Raw genomic sequence first — 22,762 nt, forward strand, 5'->3', positions numbered from 1 at the left:
TATGCCAATTCAGCCACTTTATTCTCATGTTCCCCATCCATCTGTACCCTAAAACAGTTTGTTTTCCAGGAGAGAAGATGGAGGGCCACACAGGTTAGCCTGGCCCCAAGGGTAAGACCACACAGTTCACTTCTTCTGGAGTGGCTGTTTTGCAGTAATCAACCTGTGACTTGCTGAAGGGGAAATCCTGCTCACTGTGAGCACAGCAGCACCAACAGCTGCTACTTCTCATGGGGATTGTACAGACAGTGCAAAGGAAAATTAAACTGTGGATTTATAACACAGTGAGGAGTTTTGAAAGGAAAACTGGAACAAACCCTGTGTGGTCTAGGCTCTGCCTCGGTGTCATCCCAATATTTTCTTTGTAATGTGCAACACAGCCATTCACTTTGCTTCACTACACACAAGAGAACAGACCAGAGCCTTTTCATAAACTCCATTCCCCATTATCCAGCCAAATGGAACATATTGATTCAAAAAAAGACAGAATCATAACACATAAAAGTTTTGACCCTTTGTTCTTTCATTTCTCTCAACAAAACACAATTGCAAAACAGCATGTTCAAGGGAACAACTTTCAACAGAACAAGTGCAACCTGACTCCCTTTTGTTTCCCATCCCCTGTTCTGAATGTTCTCATGACAAAGACTGTTTCACTATTTTGTTACATAAATTGAAGCAAATCCATCAGCTTCTCAAAGGTTCTGGCTTGGCTACAGTATATTTGGACTTTCAAAATTAACGTTGAATTTCATTCCATTTCTTTGAATTATTTCTAGTTAACTTGAATTTGTCACGCAGTCCACAAAAGAATCCAGCTTTGATGGGAAGATGTCAGGAGACAAGAAATCCACCAAACTGCACCTCTTAAAATTACTTCTCAGTATCACTTTTTAAAGCAGTCAGAAGATTTACTCCAGAGATTTCAGGTGTCTAAATTGACCCTTGAAGCACTGTCAATTAACAATATACATATGCAAAAGTATAGATCAAGCTAAAGATGATTCAAAATTGTCCAAAACCCAGATCCAATAGCAATAAAAACTTCTGTATGAAGTCCACTCTTTGAACAAGACTTTAGATTTACCAATATCCCAAAAGTCCTCAAAAAATTCGGCTTTGCACTTTTCAATATTATCAATAGATAGAACACTCTTCAAAGTGAAGGATCATTAAAACAAAAATTCTCCTTCCTTTCCTGGCAAAACCTAATGTTTGTGGTCACATTAATGTTTACCTGTGGTAGACAAATCTTCAAAAGAAAAAAAATACTTTAATCTGCCATTCAGTCTGACTAATGCTTTATTTAGAAGAGCCTATGTTACAACCAATTACAGCACATCCTGCCTAATTACCTGGGAGTTGCTCTACAACAAAATACAATTCTATTACTAGAAATAATAGGCTTGGCTTTGGTTTGTGGATTACAGCAGCTGCAGCCAAGAGATGTCATAAATAATGTACCAGCAACTAAATCAAAACCCATCAAGAATTCACAGTGCATAACAAAAGTGAGGACAAAAAGTTAATGCTGGCATCCCCACTGTTCTTACACTGAGCAGTTCAGTGCAAACAAGACCAATGTTATCTTTCTGTACAGGTAATGAAGTGACTTGGGTGTCTAAGCAATTTCTAAAGAATTTAATTTCCCCTGCTAATGATTTCAGCATTTCACACTGATTTTTGCATTCAGATAAATAAGGTAACTATTCTAAACAATTCACCATAGAACAGTCTATTTTATATTGTGAGAGGAGCAGAAAGGAACTTTCAGAAAACAGATAAACCCAGTTCTGCAAATGGAATGAAAAACAAAATAATAAAAATAATAATAATAAATAAATCTGTGTCACTTCACTGAGGAAAGAGCTCAGCAATGTGAGCCAGTCCAATGGAGGGTCATTAAGATGCTGGGAACTGGAACACACAATGTATGAGGAATGGCTGAGGGAGCTGGGTTAGGTCATGCTAGGAAATGAGGCTAATGGAGAATCTCATTTCACTCAGCATCTAAAGAGAAGTTTTAAATAAGACAGGGTCAGAGTAGACAGTGAAAAGGCAATAGATGGCAAGCACATGCTGCAAGATGGGAAATGCCAGCTGACATAACCCCTCACAATGGCAGCAGCAAAGCATTGCCCAGTAAAGCTGTGAGATTTCTGACCTGGACATTTTTCAGATCTAGGCTGGATGAGGCCATGAGTGACCTGATTAACTCCTGCAGCCATTCCTGCTTTGTACAGGGCTTGTACTCCATTTTGCTTCCTTGCAACTAAGTCATGCTCTGCATGGATGCAATACAGTAGAAACTTGCCAGCAAAGCAGAGATGTAAGTGACCAACTGGATATCAGAAAACTTACATGCTATTCCCAGCCCTAACAAACACGCTAAAGAAAAATTAAATAATGATCTTTATTATAATAACAGCACTGTGTATCTATTCCAAACATGAATATAAAAAAACCCCAGAACATAAGAACTCAAGTATCTGGATATACCAAGACTTCCAGTTAGCATGGAAATCAAATATAATTTTATATTTAAATATTCACTCGTATTTATTTATTGATGTACCTTACAAATGTTTACAAGGCTTTTGAGAAGCCAGGTTCTATTATCACTTTGAAGATCTTGGAACCCCAACCCTGCTTTTCTCATATCTGGGCACATTAAGAGAGCTCCTCTAACCAGACCTGATAAGGTAATGCTATGATAGGTCATGGTGTTTTATGAAGCATATTTGCAACATACTTTTCTGGTCTTTACATAATTAACTTTACTTCCTTCTTCAGTTTTATTTAAAGATGATTCTTGGATGCTTTCCACTCTGGAATACCAACAGATTCTTATATTCATCTGAGGCCACATGGAAAGCTGAGGTATGGGAGTTTTCACTCTAGGCTTCCACACTGTGTCGGAATATGCCACATTTTCACAGTGCAGAGGTTTAATCTTTTACTGGTGCATCCTCCCCACTAGCACTGAGAAATCTGAATTGTACTGAAAACTGCACCAAAATAGCACCAAGAGCTTAAGTATCATGTACCTGAAATCATCATATTTACAAAACTCCATCCCATGTATATTTTGCTTCCAAATATTTTAAAATGGAGATTAAAAAGTAAAATACTGTTATTTTTCTAATTCCACCTGTCAGGTTGAAGAAAATTAAAATTAATGAAACCTGAGAGACCAGTATTTAGCATAGAAACTGCATAGAAGTAGGGTGAAGGGAGAGAAATCTCAAACTGTAGTCAGTGTACTTCAGAACAGCACAACTTGATTTCTACATTCTATCTCAAACAGACATTGCAAAATTAGGGACTGGACAGCATATGGTAACAAGATAAAAGAATTATAAGTTTCCAAATTCTTGGAGGAGAGTAAAATTTTAAATAATTTTACATGGAAGTCTTCAGAACAGCCAACAATCCTAAGGAAAGATCAGCATCACAGAAAACTGTTCTAAATCACACAGGAAGCAGAACCATACATCCCCTTCCTGCCAGAAAGGAAAGCTTGGAAGCCAGACTATCAAAAGACTGAATGACATAGATGCTTTTGAACCCAATTGTTAAGGTTTTTTGGTATTAAGAATGTTTTACCACATGTCTCTACTTGCTTCCCTAACTTTTGCCCCGGGGTGGTTGTATTTCACTGATACTGTGATGCCTTTTTATCAAGGGGCATCATTAGAGCTGCATGCACACTCTTCAAGAAAAATTATATTCATTTGGTAAAGAAAGTACATACCAGATTTGAAAAAACAAAAGAAAAAAAAAATTTTTTACTCACACAGATGCTTTTCAACAAATAGGTGATAACAATTATTGCCTCACAACTGCCCAAAATGACAATTACAGATCCTATGATAGAAAGTTGGGATAAAATGTATTCAGAGGTCAGTGAAATACCTACAGTCTGTCAAACCAACTGTGAGGAGAAAGCCCTGCCATTAGAAGGATATCAATTCTGGAACAGCCTCAAAAAAACAGGTTTTGAGTTGATATATTACGCCAAAATACCAAAACTTACTTTACACCTCATCTAAAAAGCAGCTTCTCCATTCTAGACTGAAGCAATCAGGCCCAGAAGAGACAAACCAGTTCTGTGAGCGAGGGAGGATAACAGCTGACCAAAAAAGGCCACTAGGAGAGAAAAATCAATGAGAAAGTATCCTTTTTGAAGGTTAGCTCAAGAATAGGTATTTGTTGAAACATAGTAACTTGCTATTCCTGTTCTATATGCAATAGAGGGAAACTACACAGAGGGAGAAATAAGGGGAGCAGGAGGGGACAAACTCAACTTACACATAAACCTCCCCAAAATATTTTTTTTAAATTAGCCTGAACAGAGATTCAATTGACTAACTGTCATATGATCAGCCATCTTTTCAATGAGAGGCTGCAAGGAGAGGGAGGAAAAGCCCTGAACTAGCATTCTGTATTTCAGAATGTCCCCCCCCCCAAAAAAAAAAATTAAGACATTTAAATCTTACTGTAAAATGTATTTCATTTTTGTCATCTACCTACACCCTCAAATTCCTCAGCATGCAAGATTTTATTTATATTTTAGAAACTGGCCTGTATTGCTGTATTGAGTTTTTAATTTTCCCTATTCTTACCAAATTAAAGCAGAGAAAGCTGCCTAACAATACGATGATCTTAATAAATAAATTATGTGGGAAATATTGCCTTTGTTATTTTCACACTGAAAAATATATTCCACACTGCAGAGATAATGAGGGTATAAAACATTAACACTACATTTTTCTATACCATTCTGCATAATTAACCATGCAGCTGTTCATTCATTCAGTCCCAACAACCAAATTAATTTGCAATCAGTTCACAGTGGATGCTCTGGAGCAGGCTGCATGTGCTGCAGGAGCAAGTGAAGCTGCTCACATTCCAAAGACCACGTCAGTCCACAAGGTGCTCAACTCTAAGAGATGCAACAGGGGGTTGCAAATGGTATCTTCAAAGATCAGCTATGAAAAGACACTGTGCCATCAGCTGTCTCATAGGGAAAATATGGGTATTTTCAGATGAGTCTCATGGTGTGTCCGTGCTCTTTGATGGACTCCTGTCCTTCTCAGGCTCAAGCCAAAACCTTTAAGGACATAAACATTAAACATCCATAAACATCACAGCACCTTCCTTTTATTTGTGTTAATGCAGTATTACAGCCCCAGCACTGATAGGAATCTCACAATCAGTTCTCCAAATTTCCTGTATTCCCAAGAAACAAAAGACCAAGTGAGGAAAGCAGAGTAAGGGCAGATTCTCAAAAAAGACCACAGAATAGGCTGGTGGAATGAAGGTGGAACCAGCAGCATCACTGGCTGCTGAGTGGAATGCCACATGCACCTTATCACAAATTCCCTGGCACCATGACTTCACTCTTTTCAGGTTTTAAAAAAATATCCTATCCCAGGTTTTATACCTCATTCATCATCATGAAAATGCAATGAGCAATGAAAATAGCTGCTTTGATTGTGGTTTCTCATTTATTTCATTTCACAGAGTGGCAAAGGAAACATTGATACATATATATAGATATATAGAGAGAGACAGAGAGAGACAGAGAGAGAGAGAAAGAAGAAGAGATGGTGTCATTCCATCTGCCCCAGGTTATGGGCCCCACACCTCCCTGCTGGGCCAGCTTGCTGACAGTGGGAGTTCATGGATGATAATCCAGCAAAGCACCACCGATTACCCAAAAACCTGACAGCTCAACTGTTTTCATATGAACTTAGGACAGAGAGATCATGCCACAATAAAAGCCCCAAGATTGCTGTTCTCAGTTTGCTCACATAGAAGTGTGGATCATGGGCAAAACTTCTCTATTTCATGCAGGGAGAGAGGGCAAAAGAAAATCACACAAGCCCCATGGATGACTAATGTATAGAAAGACAGGATTTCCTGTTTCTCACCTTAAACCTGTCTGCTGAGGCTGGCAAGAAAGAGGATCATTTCTTGTAGGGAGGCTTTTTTAATAAAATACCATGACAAAATTGAGGAAACACCAGCAAAGCAACTTTTCTAAGCATCCTACTGCTACCAACCTGCATAGGTCTTGGGAAGGAAAGATCAATTCTGTTACCATCAGTCTCAGCCAAACAGAGTCTGCTTAAAACAGAAACCTGTGGTATAATTCCCACAAAGTCTGCTGCACTAGTTAAAGGAATCAGAAATTCTATTACTTAGGCTCAAGTTACTCAAACAAGAGTAAAGGATTCTTAAGCCATTTAAAATAAATGGCTATTCTTTCTCAATAAATTGACTCACTCATTATGAGTTATATCTTGAAATTACTTAATTCATTTTCCAGGAGAATTAAGGGTGGGGGGGGGAGGAATCAACCTGTAAAGCAGCAGCAAAAGTCTCATGCTCCAAGATGTATTTAATATGTTCAGCAGCCATGCTGCAAAGTACAAGTGTACTGCAAGAGCCCTTTCCTAACTACATAAATCACAGCTTTCCAACTGGATCTTAATTTGCATGACATATATTCTCTATGTAATCACAAGCTAGTGCAGAAACATGCTAACATTCAAAGTCATCATCATTATTCCAAGTTGTTGAAGACATGGAAAAGTAGTTGTGACACAGCACTCTCATCTGTGACCAAGAGATATTTGTGAAGAAATTTGGACAGACTTATTTGGTAGCTTTTACTTTCTTGTAGGATATATTTTTTTCAGTTCAGACCTTCATACATACTAACACAGCAAAATAATTTTTAAATGCTTATATGGCAACACAAACCAAAAAGTGCCTGCTTCAGCTAAATCCCATGCCATTTAAAAGGAAAGCCTTTTAAAAGACATCTCTTTCAGAGGAGTCTACAGGTCACAACTCAGAGAACAGTCCCAAATATCCACAGCCAAATTTCATTCCTCTGTTGAATGGCCAAAAGCTACAGCCAAAACATGGCAGGATGGGTGGAACACCAAGGCACCAACAAGGTTACTGCCAACCCATTGTGCTGGGCTTGGGCTCAGAAAGTCAGTGGTGGGTCATGTGTCCCTTAGAGCACACATGGCAACAGCAGCACCCTCTGTGCTCCTGAATCAATTCCACTGCCCATTAAAAACATCAATAATCACCTCTTCAATTCCTTGCACATTCCAAGGTTTGTCAAGATATGTTTATTTAATTTCCTTTACCTTCTACATATTTTTCCTTCTGACACCCATAATAAAACATTGCTGAAATGCTGAAACCCACTACATCCACTTTTTAACTATGGTTTTGCAGCACATTTTATATTTCCAAAATAAATTTAAAATAAAGATTTTCCTGCACAATTCAATTCATAATGGCACACTGTCGAGTATTAGCAAGACAATGCAGGTTGCAGCAAAGACAATGAAAGTCTTTGTAATACTATTACATGCATATGCAAATATTATCAAAGAGAGGATTAAAAAAAATCTGTTTTTCAGTAAGAAAAAGAAAATTCTAATTTTAAGACTGCCTTTTCAATGCTGCCCAAAACCTTTGCTCAGTGGAACAGGTGTAAATAAGGATATAATATGATCTCAAAAGAGCTGCCCAGGTATAATTGAGAACACTCTATTTTGATTGCAGAACTTGCACTACTCATGATGATGCATTAACTAGAGAAAGCACAGCTAGACATTAGATCCCAAACTGAGTTCACTGGGCTAATAATTAGAAAGCCATTTCTTTTTAGTTTTTGACTTGGAAGGAGAAAATTTGATATGAAAATCACAGACTCAATAATTTCATCCCTTGGGGCCATTTCTACAAAGTCACTTTTCAAAGCAGAGCACAGTATAAGGCCATCTGGAAGTGCAAGTTGTTGCAGAATACAGTTGCTCATTTATTAAACAGTACTTCATACCAAAAATTTCACTAGGGCACTGAACTGTATACTGGGGGGTTTTGTTTTCCTTTTAAAATTAATTTCAGGAAACAGCTGAAATGAATTTCACCTACAAGTCCAAAGATTTTGGAAACAAATGTCCATATTCATTTTCACACATTCTGTGAGCCATCTGGAAATTTTACTTTCCTGAGCCGTATGCTGTTCACTCTATCCACCTTAAAAGAATCTCCTGCTCTTTGTAGTCTGGATTTTTACTTTAGCGTAGGCCTGCACTCTGTCAATGCCCAAAGCCCCCTGCAGTCACTGTGCCCCAATCCCTCCTGATGGCCAGCAGGCTTGCACAAGTGAGCCTTGTCCTTGAATAGGTGGCTTGTTTGGGTGCAGATAGAAAGAGCTGTGCCACCACAGCCAGGATATTCCTGGCTCCTTGGGATTTGGCAAGCACGATGCTGTCTGGGAGGCTCTCCAGACTGTTCTCACCTCTACTTGCCACCACTGATCTAGACTTTCAACCTCCCACAGAACTTCAACTTTCCTTCCCCCTCAGGATGATTTTGGAGTAAGGACTCCCAGAAAGCTCAGCTGGGATATCCAAAAATATTTAAGGAGGTGGGTGAGTTTCTTCATTTAGTATTTCTTTAGCAATAACATGGGGCAAAACAACACAACATCTCTGAAAACAGGGCTACCTAGCATTCATCTAGGGCTACCAACATCTTGGGCCACCCAGCACTCAGCAGGCAAAGCTAGGAGGATCCAACAGTGCAGTTAACATCAAGTAATGTCATTTGTTTTGCTGTGGTGAAGCTGCAACAACATGGTGATGCCATTGGGAACAATGGCAATTACACAGCAAGCCACTTTAGCATTACTCTATCATTACAGCTTGATAATATGCAATCAAAATGTTATTAGCAATCATCAGCAGCATCTATTATTCATTGCTTAGATCAAGCTAAGAAAGGGAAGGCTGTATGTCTACCAGTAACAGGACTCTGAGCCAGTCTAAGCACAGGGGTGGAGGGTAATTCCATGGCCATATAGTGCTGAGTCACCGCTGCATAACCTTCAGCAACAGTACCATCTCCATGTATAAAACTGAATAATAATAATAATCTATATTTCCAATATTATTAGGAGTAATTAACTCAGATAAGTATTACCATTCATTTCATAGTGGTTACTAATTCAGAGTTAAACTATTTCATTGTAAAATTTAATACTTATATCTAAAGTTGCAGGCATTCAATAGATGCAAGGAGTTATCTGAAGTTGTAAAATATGTGCACCTACATATTTGTGCACAAATGGGTCCATAAAGCATATGCAAACACACACTCAATCTAAATGGTCAGTTGGTTTCAGCTCCTTCATATTGCAAATATGCTGGATAAATATGTGTGTGAACTCTGACACAAACAGCTCTAGTATGTAAAGTATCTTCTATGTATGCACAACTTGTTGCAGTAATTTTAGTATTTGAATTCTCAATTTTTTTCAGTATGCTAATGAGCTCCAACATGACAACCAACCTGTATCCCCAATATGTACCACAGTTTGGAAACTCTAAAAGTAGACCTGAAAACAATGTTCTGTTCCTTCTCAAAAAGTAATTCTAGTTTATATTCAAGAGGCAACCAATGTTATGTCTATTTATTTCCCTACCTTATTTTGAGTAAAATAATTATACAATTTACACCTTGATAATTACTTAATAAGCAAATTAAGAAAGCATCAGAAGTAGCTGACTAAAGAAGCACAGTCTGGTATTTTTAACTGCATACTTCCATCAGCAATTTATCTTCACCTCTTCAGTGCAACCAGACATGGCTGTTACAAGTAAAAACCCTATTAATAATTTCATTAACAGTACTAGTTTCCCAATATATTCAACAGTAAAAAAATCTAAAATAATTCAAATTTAGGTCTCCCAAGGCTGTAACCTGACTTATGTGGGCAGGCATAAGTTACCTACACAAACTGACAATGCTCTGCAGAGGTACAAAAATGCATCACCAAGATCCACCCACACATCTTCACACAGAGTTCCCCCACCTAGGCATGTACCTCTGACTGGTGTTTTTCACCACCATTTGCATCACTCTTCAAAGTCTGACTGCAGCTCCAAAGTCACTAAGAACAAAAAAGGATCACCCAACCATCTTTTCTCATTCTTTGTTCCATTAAACAAAGGGGAAAAAAATTCTTTTGAGCAATGGGAGAAAAGGAAAGAGATGAAGTGGAAGTATGTTTTAGAAGATGAAAGATGCAGTTTCAAGTAACAACTTAACTGTTAAACATCAAGGTTGGTTAATTTTTACTGACCAGAAAGAGAAATCAGGATATCAACATTAAAAAATTACCCTAGTAAGAATTGATCAGTTCATAAAACTAGTTTACTTTCACTTAGTGACTAAGTCACATAATGACTTAGATAATATGATTTCTGGTATTATCTAGCCAGACAACATAGGAACAAAAACACTGGGCCAATTCAGGAAATAACTGGAGAGGGTCTGTTACAACTAGGGCACAGAACCAGATTAATGGCATTTCTCTGCTAATAAAAAAACCCTGTATCATTTTTCACACCTGTTTTACGGCATATTTGCTTGATACAAATAAGAATGCAAAAGAGAATTAAACAAAAATATTGAAAAATATATACATTATACATTCTAGGCAGGCTGCCAATATGAATACAACACCACAGTTCCATCAGCAAACATGGATGAAAAGTGGTGAAGCTCAAACCATTTTACACAGAAGTCCCTTGACTGTAAAGGGACTTCAGCTTCATTCAGTTATTTAGTACAAACACTGAGCGATTTCTCAACAGAGAGGGCACTATTTGATACTTTTGCAATAGTTGGTCTGATTTGCACTTTTCCAGCACTTTGTAACTCTTCCAGTTTGACAACTGTCTCTACTTCATCACAGAGGGCAGAGGTGGAGGAAGGAGGTGAGCCCAGAACACATCCAGGTATGGATCACCCAGGTAGCACCCCCTGGCCCAAGAGCTCATCTTAAGCACTCACTTCCTTTCAGCTATTCCACCTTGGTTTTAGAAACCACAGAATCATGGAATGGTTTGGGTTGGGTCGGAAGGGACCTGAAAGACCATCTAGTTCCAACATTGCTGCCATGGGCAGGGAACCTCCCACTGGACCAGGTGACTCAGAACCCATCCAGCCGGTCTGGTCAGCAAGCCCCAACCTCCCTCCCCATCCCTGGCTCAGCAGGTTCTGGCATCATGACATCCAGGAGTGAGCTCCCAAGGGCTCTCTTGACAAAGTGGACAGCCCACGGCACCCTGATGCCCAGACCCTGGCTGGTCTGTGCCCTGTGAAACTGCAAGAAATACCCAAGCAGAGTCCTCCAAGGTCCCATCCCTGCTGCTGCACTAAAGTGGAGCCATGGGCACCCAGCACATCCCCAAAGCCCGACACCACTGAGAGAGAGCCCTGGGGACATCTGTGCCCAGCCCTTGGGGCAGGACCTGACCTGTGCCAGTACCAAAGCATCTGGTACATCTGTTTCTTGTAAGTAAAAAGGCACGATTTCCAGATGATGCACGCTAGTATCAATTTTATTTGAATGCAGTTCACACCAATTCTTTATACCAGCTGTCAGCAAGGTCTGGATAACCTTGTTTTAGTGTTTATGTTCTCCAAAGAAAGAAACATTATCTGAAGCCTGCTTTATGTTTATTTTAAAAGACCAAAGAGTTTATTTTGAAGAATCCAACTGAAAATGCTTAAAAGGCTATGATAGATACTCTGAAGTATGAATTGGAAAACTTGAAATATATTGCATATGTTGTAAGGGCCACTGACAAATAACAGAAAAGCAATGTGTGCTTACGCAGTTGGGAGTATCCAAACTGTCATTTGGTTGTCTTATTTGCACAAGATGTTGGACAAAAATTAAAACAGAAACAAACGTGCAATAAATTTAGCATCTTTTAAGTTTAAAGGATAGTTACAAACAAACTGTCACAGCCCTAAAAAGGCCAGTCTCCATTTGATCTTACTCCCTTTCCTGAATACCTCCTTCTTATAGCTAGAAATACCCTTATTCTGCATGGACCACTGGCCCTGGCCAGACTGAGCACTATTCAGACACTGGTATGACAAGAAGTTATTACAGAAGCACTGTCACTGAGAAACTGCACACAGTTAAAACAAGGCCACCTCTTTCAAAATAAGTAACAAGGCTGTTTTGCAGCATGTCCTGGAAACAGACTTTTCCCACTCCCTATTCCCCTACCCAGTTCTTTTCTTGGATTGTCTCTGCAAAGGTCCTTACACTCACAGCTGAAGGTCGAATCCCCATACAAGCTCTTAGGACAGCATGAAGTTTGTACGTACCTAAACCATGAGGTTTTAGAGAAACTATTTGTTTCTAGACCCAAAGCTTATGATCTACATTTGAATTTAACTCTCCTGTCATTTCAACTGCTAGAGACAACCAGCAAAACCAGCAGAGCAAATACTGGTGCAGTATCACATTTATTGATAACAGTGAAATACTTTAGCTTTTCAAATGTACCTGAGGGGTCCATAAAATATTTGTTGTGGAAAATTTTGTGCAATCTGTGCACACACAGGCAACAAGCATATTGGAATCTTAATTCACAAGTATTGTGGGAATAAGAAAGAGTTTAGAAATTTATTTGGATTACTATTTATTCCCAGTTGTCATAAAACACAATATAAGCTTCACTGCTGGTATACTTCATCCAGACAATCCTAACTACTTCCAAAGCAGGATTATTTACTAACCTCAGTACACTACTCAAGCAGCAAGAATTCCCAAAGGACACATCCCAACACAGTAAGCATTTCAAACTTCTTGAGTAAGTTTGATGCACAATTTCTAGGAAAAGGAAAAACATGGCAGCTTGCAAAGTAGCATCAAGAAGTTACCTTATGTTCTCCATCATTCTTTGTTTCTACTGTTAAAATTCGTTACAAACTCTAATTCAACAACAGGAAATGCATCCAAGGAAGAGAAGGAGTAGGAACTGATGACAATCTGGATAATCTTACCACAGTAGCATCAGTCAGCTACCAACTCAGCCCAGCAGCAGTCTGGAAAAGGAAGGGATGCATCTATTCCAAGAATAACAGGAGTGAAGATTATAGAAAAAGCAGAGGACTTACCTCCACAAAGAGCTCTCCAGAACTTTCCCCATGTCAGTATGATAATACTTGGTAAGGATCAGGATCACCTAAAAGAAAATTAGAATAAATAGATTTAAATATGTAAACTGATGTAGAAACAGAAACAGACATGGGCAGCATGATTTTGGGAAAAACAAAAGCGAGGCTTCTGAAAACCTGAGAAGTATTTGACCTCATTTTAACTCTTAGAGTTTTGCTTTTGAGCCTGGCTTTTTCATTTCTCTTTCTGGGAAGAGTGATTTCAGCACTTGAAATTTTCTGCAAACCTGGTGACTGTGAAAGATTGCCCATTTCACATAAACAGTGGAGTTGGAATTGTCACATAAATACCACCACCACCACCAGACAGTCCTCAAGGAATCTTTATTACTTTCTGATTACGAAAAAACAACCTGGTTCCTTGTTTAAATTTAGGAGGCTACTCTACAGACACAATTTTTTTTAAATCCAAAGTGTTAAACAATGGTGATTAACTTTGATTATCCAGATTAAAAAAATCAGGGGGAAAAAGAGCTCTGGCCTTCCTCACAAAATCAGCAATGCAACTTTCATAGCTATCACTTTTCATTTCTTGAAGAATCACTTTTTCCCCTTCATGAACCAGCTCTGTGCTCAATAAATTACTCATCTGCATCAGCAACAGCCAACAAAACACACAAGCAAATTTTATCCACAAAACATCTTCATCCTTTGAAAACAGTCAGCAAGAAACATTTTCCATTTGCTCAACAAGTAACAAATTTACTGGTCAAATAATGTAAAGCTCTAGTCCACAAGCAGTGTATCAAGCTCAGTACTATGGTTTATGTCTGCATCTTTTACAGGTTTTTTTCATTTGCTGCCAGTCCATATTTGTGGCTCTTAGAGCCCCATGCCCATGGCACCCCCAGAGAGGCAGAACAGGCTGGTCCCCTGCACAGCTGGAGGCTTTCTTTAATGTGGGGTCAACACCAGTCTCAAACAGTTTGGGGCAAGCTGTTATTTACCTGGCACTGCTCTGCTCTGACCACCAGATGAAATCTACAGCAAACAGCAACTGTAGGTGTTCACCTTGATTATTCAGATAATTAAATATGCCAATGATACATTTATGCTGCACTCCTTGTATGCTGGAGATTGTAAGAAAACAGAATTACAGACTGAAGATGTTATCACATGGAAATAATTCAGTGTTTTACAGAACTAAGGTATAATAACAGTCTCACTCAAGGGTTAGCCAAACCTAATAAACTCACAACACATATTGAGATAAGCAAAAGTGGGAACAATCCATAATTCACAAGTATTATTCACTCCTATTCTCAAAAGAGCCACAACTTACCATATCACTTTTTTGGGATTTGATTACTTATAAAAATAAAAGTTTTGGCATAAAAAAAGAAAAAAAAAAATTAGGTCACTACAAGACTTACAAAGGGAAAGAACCATTTTCTAAAGGAGATTGTATCTGTGGAGGAAATTCCTGGCTACAGCCCAAGCACGTTCTACCAGGTCAGCTATTTATTGTATCATCAGTGTCTTAACTACAGCTTTTACTGGTGCTTGCAGTTAAGGAGAAAAAGAAAGAAATTTCACTACTGGGAGCATCTATTGGCTCCAATTATTAAGGAAAAAGTTTCAGACTGTGCCTTTCCAAACAAGTATAATCCCTCTTTGGTCACAAAAACTGATCTGGAATTTATTTTTTTAAGAGATACAAGAATGCATACTTGGTACATTAAAATAAAAAAGAAAATACCTAAAAATAGAAGAGATTGCACTTTCTTTCCTTCCATTTATGCAAAAATGGAGGCTGAATCCTGAACTTGGTGAACCAACTTTCTTCATCCCTGTACATCCTAGAATTAGAAATTTTAAAATTCAGATAATTTTCAGCAATGTGTGTTGGAGCCATCCTGCCACAGGCTAAGCTCAATGTTCTATTCCCGAATTAAGCAGATTAAAACCATACACAAAAAATCCTGTTGGGTCACCCTCAGTCTACCTGCTTTGAGCATAACCTGTATGGATGCACCAACCAAGAACCTTCCAGAAAAGCCATTTTTGTAGCTCAGCACCAGTCAGGAATGTAAAAGACTGCCAGGCTCCCGGTACTGCTGGCTAGCTGCAGTTCACCTGGGCATGCACACACCAAACCAGAAAGGCACTGCTGTTCCCCACACCTCGACTGAATGGCTTTCAGGTAACTGCAAACTGCAGTGGGGAGCAGCCATAAGCAGTAAAACATCTTCTTGAAGCTGCAGGATTGGTGCTTTAAATTGAATCAGAGCTCTGAAAAATAGATGTCAGTACTTTCCAATCTGCCAGATAAATTCATGCAAAAATTTAAGTTTGCACCTTATTTTGTACTTTGAAAGTAGAGAGAATGACTTAGTAGGAAAAACAAAGCCATCAGAAGCCATCTCTGAACTCTCTAATAACATTAGCAGATTCTTGTCATGAATTAAGAAGAATGAAGCTGCAGAGGGGCTGACCATCATATCAACTCTGCCAGAGGATTTCATCCCAGTATCTGAATAATGGAGGCCAGATATTTAACAGATTTTACAGCACAGTCCTTTAGCCTGTGGGCATCTTTTCAGGCAATCCTGAAAACAGGATCCAGGCTGACCATAATGGCAGTTATGAAAGCATAAAGATCTTCAGGATCTCTGGATTCTACCCATCACTTTTAAAAGCAGAAGCCTGTTTCACTGATTTTATTTTAATGAGACTCCATAATTATGAGGATTTTACAGGCTGGATTGAAGCCCAGTGGTTCATACACATGGCTCTCTAGTGAAAGTGCTTGGGTGGCCTGTGGTGGGGAGAGACACAGCAGCAACTGAGCAGTGATCAAGGATATGATTCTTAACCACCTCATATTACCATCAGTCATGGACAGCAACAACAAATTTAACTTTTTTCTCTTATTATTTTACAGCTAAATTAAATGTAGGCAATTAAGGAGAATTAAGATTTATCAGATTTTTTACTTTAAGTTGGATTTATAGGATTATCTAGAAATCTCCACTCCATTCAGACTTCCAGAGACTTGTGAATCCATTTTAAACCATTTAAACTTAAATTCGCCCACATTTCTTTGAGTTCCTTCCCAGAGTATGACAATGGAGATGACAACAATGATTACTGTTGTGTGCTAGGGACCTGTGAATACCTAATAGCACTTCTGGAAAAAAATATGAAAGGGAAAAAAAGAAAGTGAAAACTTTCAGCTTTTATCACAAAATTGATACTCTATTAACTGCTTCTTTACCAAAGCCTTTGGTAAAGGCCTCTCCATCAAGCCAGTATTTCTCTCTATGTGCCATGGTATGGAAGATAAATCCCTTATGAATTCCAAGAATCAAATGCAATGTGCATTAGAAGTTAGTTTTCCATGGAAGAAATAACTAGCTTCAGTCAATTTCTCTGTGTTGGGCCTTCAGAAGTTTCTCTACCTCATCCTCCCCCCTCCTTTTTTGGTGGGGAGAGGGACAGTAGGGTGCACAGATGGAATTTTGATTCTCCCACATCATTCCCCTGCTTCCATAACTTCGTTCTGCCTGTGTGAATTCTCAGTAGCCACAGCTCCAAACTGCTCTTCAAACAAAGGAGTTGATAAAGTTTTGATCCAAAATTCTTTCTGGATATAGAGCTGTCTTCAGGGGTGCACTGCGTTTTCAGTGAATGACAGACCAGAAAAACAAATGGAAAATTCCAGATATTATTACCCATGAATAATGAAAGTTAGAATGATCTATGTTTATCCCCTCTCCTTTCCTGTTGCTCTCCTCTGAAAATGCTTTGCAGCAAGTCTGGGCTGAAAAGAGAACAACTTCACTTTACAAGACACAATGTGCTTTTAATCATTTCCTAATAAAATTTTGGCTTTAAGAAACCCATTTTAATCCTCTCTTTTCATCATCACGCAAGCTAAGGGGGCTGAGAAGGGAAAAAGGAATGAATTCTAGATCAATCACCTTTCCTGGTGTTTATATTTTATCTTTCTGTGGAGGATTTGCTAAAGTCCTTTACTTTTTGATAAACATCAACTTTTGGAAAACTATTTTATTTTTCCCCCATGCTCCCTCCATGATGCTTTTTTTTCATGGACCACTCTTAACAAAGATCTCTCTTTTTCTATCTACATGCAGATTGTTACAGATAAAGTTTTATTTGACCCCTGAAATTTCTGATTTTAGGTTTTGGGATTTTTTTAATCTATGTAGAAGTTTCATAGCAAAAATTTCATACTTTCAAATGCACAATTATAAGTATGATTGCAAGTTTTTGTCTTTTCTCAAGCTTTTAGAGAGTGAGAGGATACTGTAAGTACTTCTGGGCAGCCAGAGCTACCAGGAAAATAAACTCCTCAGACAGATTCAAGTTTCTGCAAACTTTTTAGCATCTGCTTAATTTAATTCATGTGAATGAACCCACTGAAATCCAAAGAAGTGTTTATGAGAGGCATTTAATACCCTGTATGACTGGAACATAAGCTGCTGTTTTGCTCAAGAACAGAGCCTCACTCACCTTTTCAGCTATTTAACTATTCCACTGTACACCACAACTATTTTGGGGAGATCAACAGGTTCTAGGCACATCCTATTAATTTTTCACTACCACCCCCTGTAATTCCAACACTTTTTTGACACCTAATAATCAAGAATCTCCCTAACAAATTATAGGCAGCCACCTACTGCTCCAATCCCTCAAGCTATTTCCACTTTTGCAGCAGCAGGCTCTTCAATCATCATGCTAAGAGCAATGTTAATTTTCACATCTCTTATTTAAAACAAAGACTCTTAAGAGAAAACTAAAATTCAGGAAATTATTAATATGAAGGTACATTACTACAAGGCTATTATATGGACCAACATACTACTCTTAATAACTACATCATAATTTGATTATGCTAGGAAAACTAAACAGAAAAAGGGCACTTAAGTTGACTCTGTTGCAGCACTATGGTAAAAGGTAAAAAAGCAAACATTTAAACCATTATTTGAGCTATTAAGAATTCACTGTATAAGCTTCTACTCCTCTCTGGTAATAAAGTTCATAAAAGCAATACATGATTTAATATGAAATACTGAAAGAGTTAGATTTCTATTTGTTCCAACTAAATTGTATTGGGAGACGAAAGGACTTACTGTGTATGAAGTCACTGACTATACCAGTGCACTTGTATTAAACATTAGTAATAATTCCATACAGTGAATTAACTCATAATTCAAAGTAAGACACAATAATGACTCAATTCCTGTTCTCTAAGAGGTATTTCCATCCACAAGAGCTGAATAAAAGCAGTGGTTGTGATTGCTTCCAGATTCAAAACCATTTTAAACATAGTACTTCACACATTGACCCTGAAAACATTCATACAGAAAAGTAACTTTAGGTATCAAATAGATTTAATCCACTGTCTAGCACAGAACAGGATTATTCTCTGTTAGCTCTGTACAAACACAGGACAAAAAGAAAATCTACTGCCTCCAGGAGCCTACAGTTCAAGCACAGAAGACAAGAAGTCTTCAACACCATCACCATCAAACCTTACCAGCTCATGCCAGATTTTCAATGCAAGCTCCTAAGAAAATTGTTTCTGTGATACCACTCCATGTGTATGACACTGTATATGTATGGGTTGAGCTCCTCATTCCTACCTTTTAATTCTAAATCAACTGACTGATTTCAATCATATTTAACAGAGACATAGATAGCCATACGGCTGAAGTAACCATATCAGTTAATATCACAAGTCCATGGCATAGATGCATCTAGAACAGCAATAAACAAAAAACTACAAAAAAATATAAGATTGGGGAAGGCATATAAATAAAGAGGCTTCCCAAATATATTTTCCTATCTTGTAGCTCGGGCAGCTGGGCTGCTTGTGCAGTTGTTAGCAGCTGGCTGCTGGATAGGCACAGGTTTCTGTGGTACTGCCTGACCCACCCACACAAGAACAGAGACTGTTGTTATATAACTGTTAATGACCAGACCCCAAAAATCAAAGTTGATACAGAACTGGTCAGCCAATGTGGAGTGCTGCTACTTCAACATATTCACATTGCTGCTCCTTTCTAGAACCAGTAGGTGCAGGGCCAGGATTTCTGGGCATGCTGCAGATGCAGAGCTTGCTCAAGCAAATGGGAGGGAACTCAGTCTGAATTATTAGAATCAAATCTGCAGCTTTGGAAACTGTCTAAGATTTTAAGTAGTTGTTTAATTAAACTTCCTGTTCTTTTTCAAACAGCCTCAAACAATGTCACCTCTGACACAAAAATCTCCAGTTTTCTGGCATTGCCTTTTACTACACAACCAGAGGAATTTTTAGGTTTAAATATTTAACATAGCATTTGATAAGTTCTTAAAACCACATTTGCAAACATGCCAAAAGAATAAATTTCTAAAGCATGAAGCAAGGATATTTTTTTCCTGTCTCTCTAGTCCCCTAATTGTGATTCTTGTTTAAATACGGACTAGCTTTACTTATCTTCCCTACTAATGTGTTCTAAATTGAATTAGCAATCCTTCCTGCAGAACCAAACTTAATATGTTAATATTCTTTTTCATTCCCATGAAAATTCAAGAGGAAGCAGAGTTAACATTGAAAGATGGCATATGTAAAGCATCTTTAGTCTCTTCCAAATATTTCAAGAATTCAATATTATAAATAAGCTGTTTACCTCCATCATCACTATTATATAGCTATTCACTACCAGAAAAGAAAAATCAGATTTTAAGTGCAGTTTGTGAAATATCCCCAGTCTCTCATTTAGTGTTACAGCCCAATAGTAAAATATAAAAATTTAAACTGAGCTTCTAATCTGCACCACTAAATGTTTTCTCAAGGCCAGAGCTTTTTTTTTTTTAAGAAAAGCATTTACATATAAAAATAACTATGCTTTTTATTTAAAAAATGAAATTATTATGCAAGGCATATGGAAATAGCAATAGAGGAGGATACCACAAGCTGGGCAGAGCATTCCTTTGACACAGGGCTGTTGGCAGACATGCTCATATTGGTTATTCTCCCTCACAGCTGCTCTGTCTTCACCAGAACCACAAGATTAAGTATCATTGTACCAAATAACATCATATTTACCAGAGGTTTCATCAACCTACAATGTCCTCAAAATAACATTTAATTATCTCTGAAATGGCTAATGGTGTTCAAATGAGACCTAATTGTTTATCATAAAAAGGCCTTATAAATACTGTGCATGGAAGCAAGGACTTTGATACTTCATGAAGATCAGCCAAAGAACCACACTGTATAATATCCTTCATCATGAATAAGGACTGAAATTTATATTAACTGAATATTAGGTGCCTGAGTTTGTTCTGTATGAATGAGAAAGGTAAACATAGGAACATGGTCTACAGAGTGGAACATGGGCACACTCCTACCTGAAAGGAGTTCTGCCAGGACAAACATGCTAAAGACCAAGGCAGTTCTATTACAGTGACAGAGTAATGCTGATTAATATTTCAGTCAGAAGACCAGAGACAAAGCAGAGGCAGATGCAAAACTTGTTTCACACCTTTTGTGATGTGGAGCGTGTGTGTTGTACTAATCAGCATTTACATGGTCAGAGATACTTTAACTCTGCTTATTCTAAAGCTGGAAAATGACACAAAAAAGAGAGTAAGGCGGATTAAATGGATTGGAAAAAAAAAAAAAATCAGGCTGCCTAGTAAAACAGGACTAACCCAAAACAGATCTGGGGCTGATACTCCAGATACTTTCTAACAGAAGTCCCCTTGTCCCCCAGCTTGATCACCCTTCCAGTGAGGAGTGCCTGGGTGCCTCTCCAAACAAGGACCATACTCTCTGCAGTTTCACACAGGGATAGACAAGGCCCAATACCACCCACTTTTCCTGGGTGGAAGCTAGTCTCTCTAGGACTGCCTTTCATTGTAACCGTTTCATCTTACTTATGTTGCTAAAATAATTAATTTCAGAAGTACCAACACACTGCCCCAGCGTAATGTGAGAGGGAACCATTCCCACCCAATGCCAAGCCTGCCTGCTCCCCGCGGCCCCATTCACAATAAATTTGGAACACCTCAAATGGCATTAACAGAATTCAGCTACTGTAAAATACTGGGAATGAGCCCTTTTGAGAAGAAGGATGAAAGCACATTTATCTTCAGCACTATTCCTGAAGCAGCAGAACTTCATATTCGTGCCAATGGAAAGGGCGTAAAGGAGCAGAGGGAACATCCAAGTGGGTTAGGAGACTATTAGAGAGGGCTTGGGAGCAGTTGGGAAAATTGGTCAGGGGCCAAATACGTCAAAGAAAACATTGGAAGCGACTGAGGGAGTGCTGGAAAGTTCTCCACATTCAGTCTGAAGCCAAACCAGGAGATTTCCAATCTGTGAGCACTGAGTTTTTGCCAGCTTTTTGTGTTTCCTCACCCAGCCTCTGCCCTAGGTGTCCATTACTTTAAGAGCCATGGGGACATAAAAAAGCTAAGTGGAATTATATAGCATTATCTGTGAAAAGGAACAGCTCGTTCAGCACATCATTTTGGATCCCTCTCGTCATACAGACACTGTGCTTTAGTTTAACCACTATGAAGTATAATAACATCATCAGTCATCTTACAGCCAGGTTTCAAATTAGCCTTGCATTCCAATCTTAAACCTCTAATACATTTTAAATGACCCTCAGATCAAGTAGATACAAGCAGGGAAAGATTGTAGACCCTGATAAATGAGATCTATATTTCTTTATTTTACTCCAGTAAAGACTTAGGTATTCAACAGATTCTTTAGAGACAGTTTTTGCATGTCAGCATTTAATTGGCGGTAGCTAGAGCTGCAAAGCAGTTTCAGTCACAAACCCTTAATGTGAAATTCTCCCCCTTAAAGACTGATGGTTTTCATGGTTGGTCTCTCCCCATGATCACAGATTGGTTTAGAAATATGCTAAGTACTTCTTTCCTCATGTCATGAGCACTGCTGTTTTCTGTCTTCATGGATTTAAGGATAGATCCAATAGTTAAGCAGCACAAGAAGAGGAAGGAAAACATTTTAAATTCATGCCTAGAACTCTTCTGAACAGTTACCTCTACACTTAGAACTTCTCATGGCTCTTTTCTGTAGAAATGTGGTAATTTCAGTCTTGTGCCCCCTTAAAATGATTATTTTACAGTTGAGAAATAGAGACAGATGTATTACCCTGGTTTATCCCAACTTTAGGATAGGAAGAAAGAGAGAGATATCTCTAGAGATCAGTTTAGATGTGAACAGTTCTTTGGAAGTACTGTGTTTCCTAGTGATTTATCATACTGAGGACCTACACTTCCAGCTTGACCCTCTCAGAAAGTCTGGATGAATCCCTGTCTAAATAAGCTGCAGGAGAAGTCCAGGCAGAGCAGAAAACATCATATAAAGTGAGAACAAACTGAGAAGCAGGATCAACAGACACATCTAAATTCCATATGCCTAACCCCAAGGACCTTTTTTTCTGATCCATGATGTTCCCAGACCCAACTCCCACGTCTCCCAAAAGCTTTCAGGGTCCCAAGACCCTTTCCCTTCTCACTGCTACCCACACCAGACCCACATGTGGAGCCAGGAGGTCTGCAGTAGTTATGTGCCTCTGTACCACCAATGTCCTGACATGTAACACAAACTGTGCCAAAAAGGAGCAATCTTTCATATGGAAAAAAATCTTTTTTCCCTTACCTCCTACAAAAACAAAGGAAAGAGTTGAAGAAA

At 38.5% G+C, this 22,762-nt stretch overlaps 1 protein-coding gene across 7 annotated transcripts in view; it reads right to left on the reverse strand.

Annotated features, from left to right (window-relative positions):
• Window positions 1–22,762, reverse strand: part of SORCS2 (sortilin related VPS10 domain containing receptor 2) — a 538,682-nt gene that overhangs the window by 353,144 nt on the left and 162,776 nt on the right. For all 7 annotated transcript variants that reach the window (XM_064711730.1, XM_064711728.1, XM_064711726.1 and 4 more), the window contains exon 2: window positions 13,024–13,091. In XM_064711730.1, the coding sequence (XP_064567800.1) occupies window positions 13,024–13,091 (68 nt within the window). The remainder of the gene's footprint in view (window positions 1–13,023; window positions 13,092–22,762) is intronic.

Source organism: Zonotrichia leucophrys, chromosome 4, assembly GCF_028769735.1.
Source record: "Zonotrichia leucophrys gambelii isolate GWCS_2022_RI chromosome 4, RI_Zleu_2.0, whole genome shotgun sequence".
NCBI lineage: Eukaryota > Metazoa > Chordata > Aves > Passeriformes > Passerellidae > Zonotrichia > Zonotrichia leucophrys.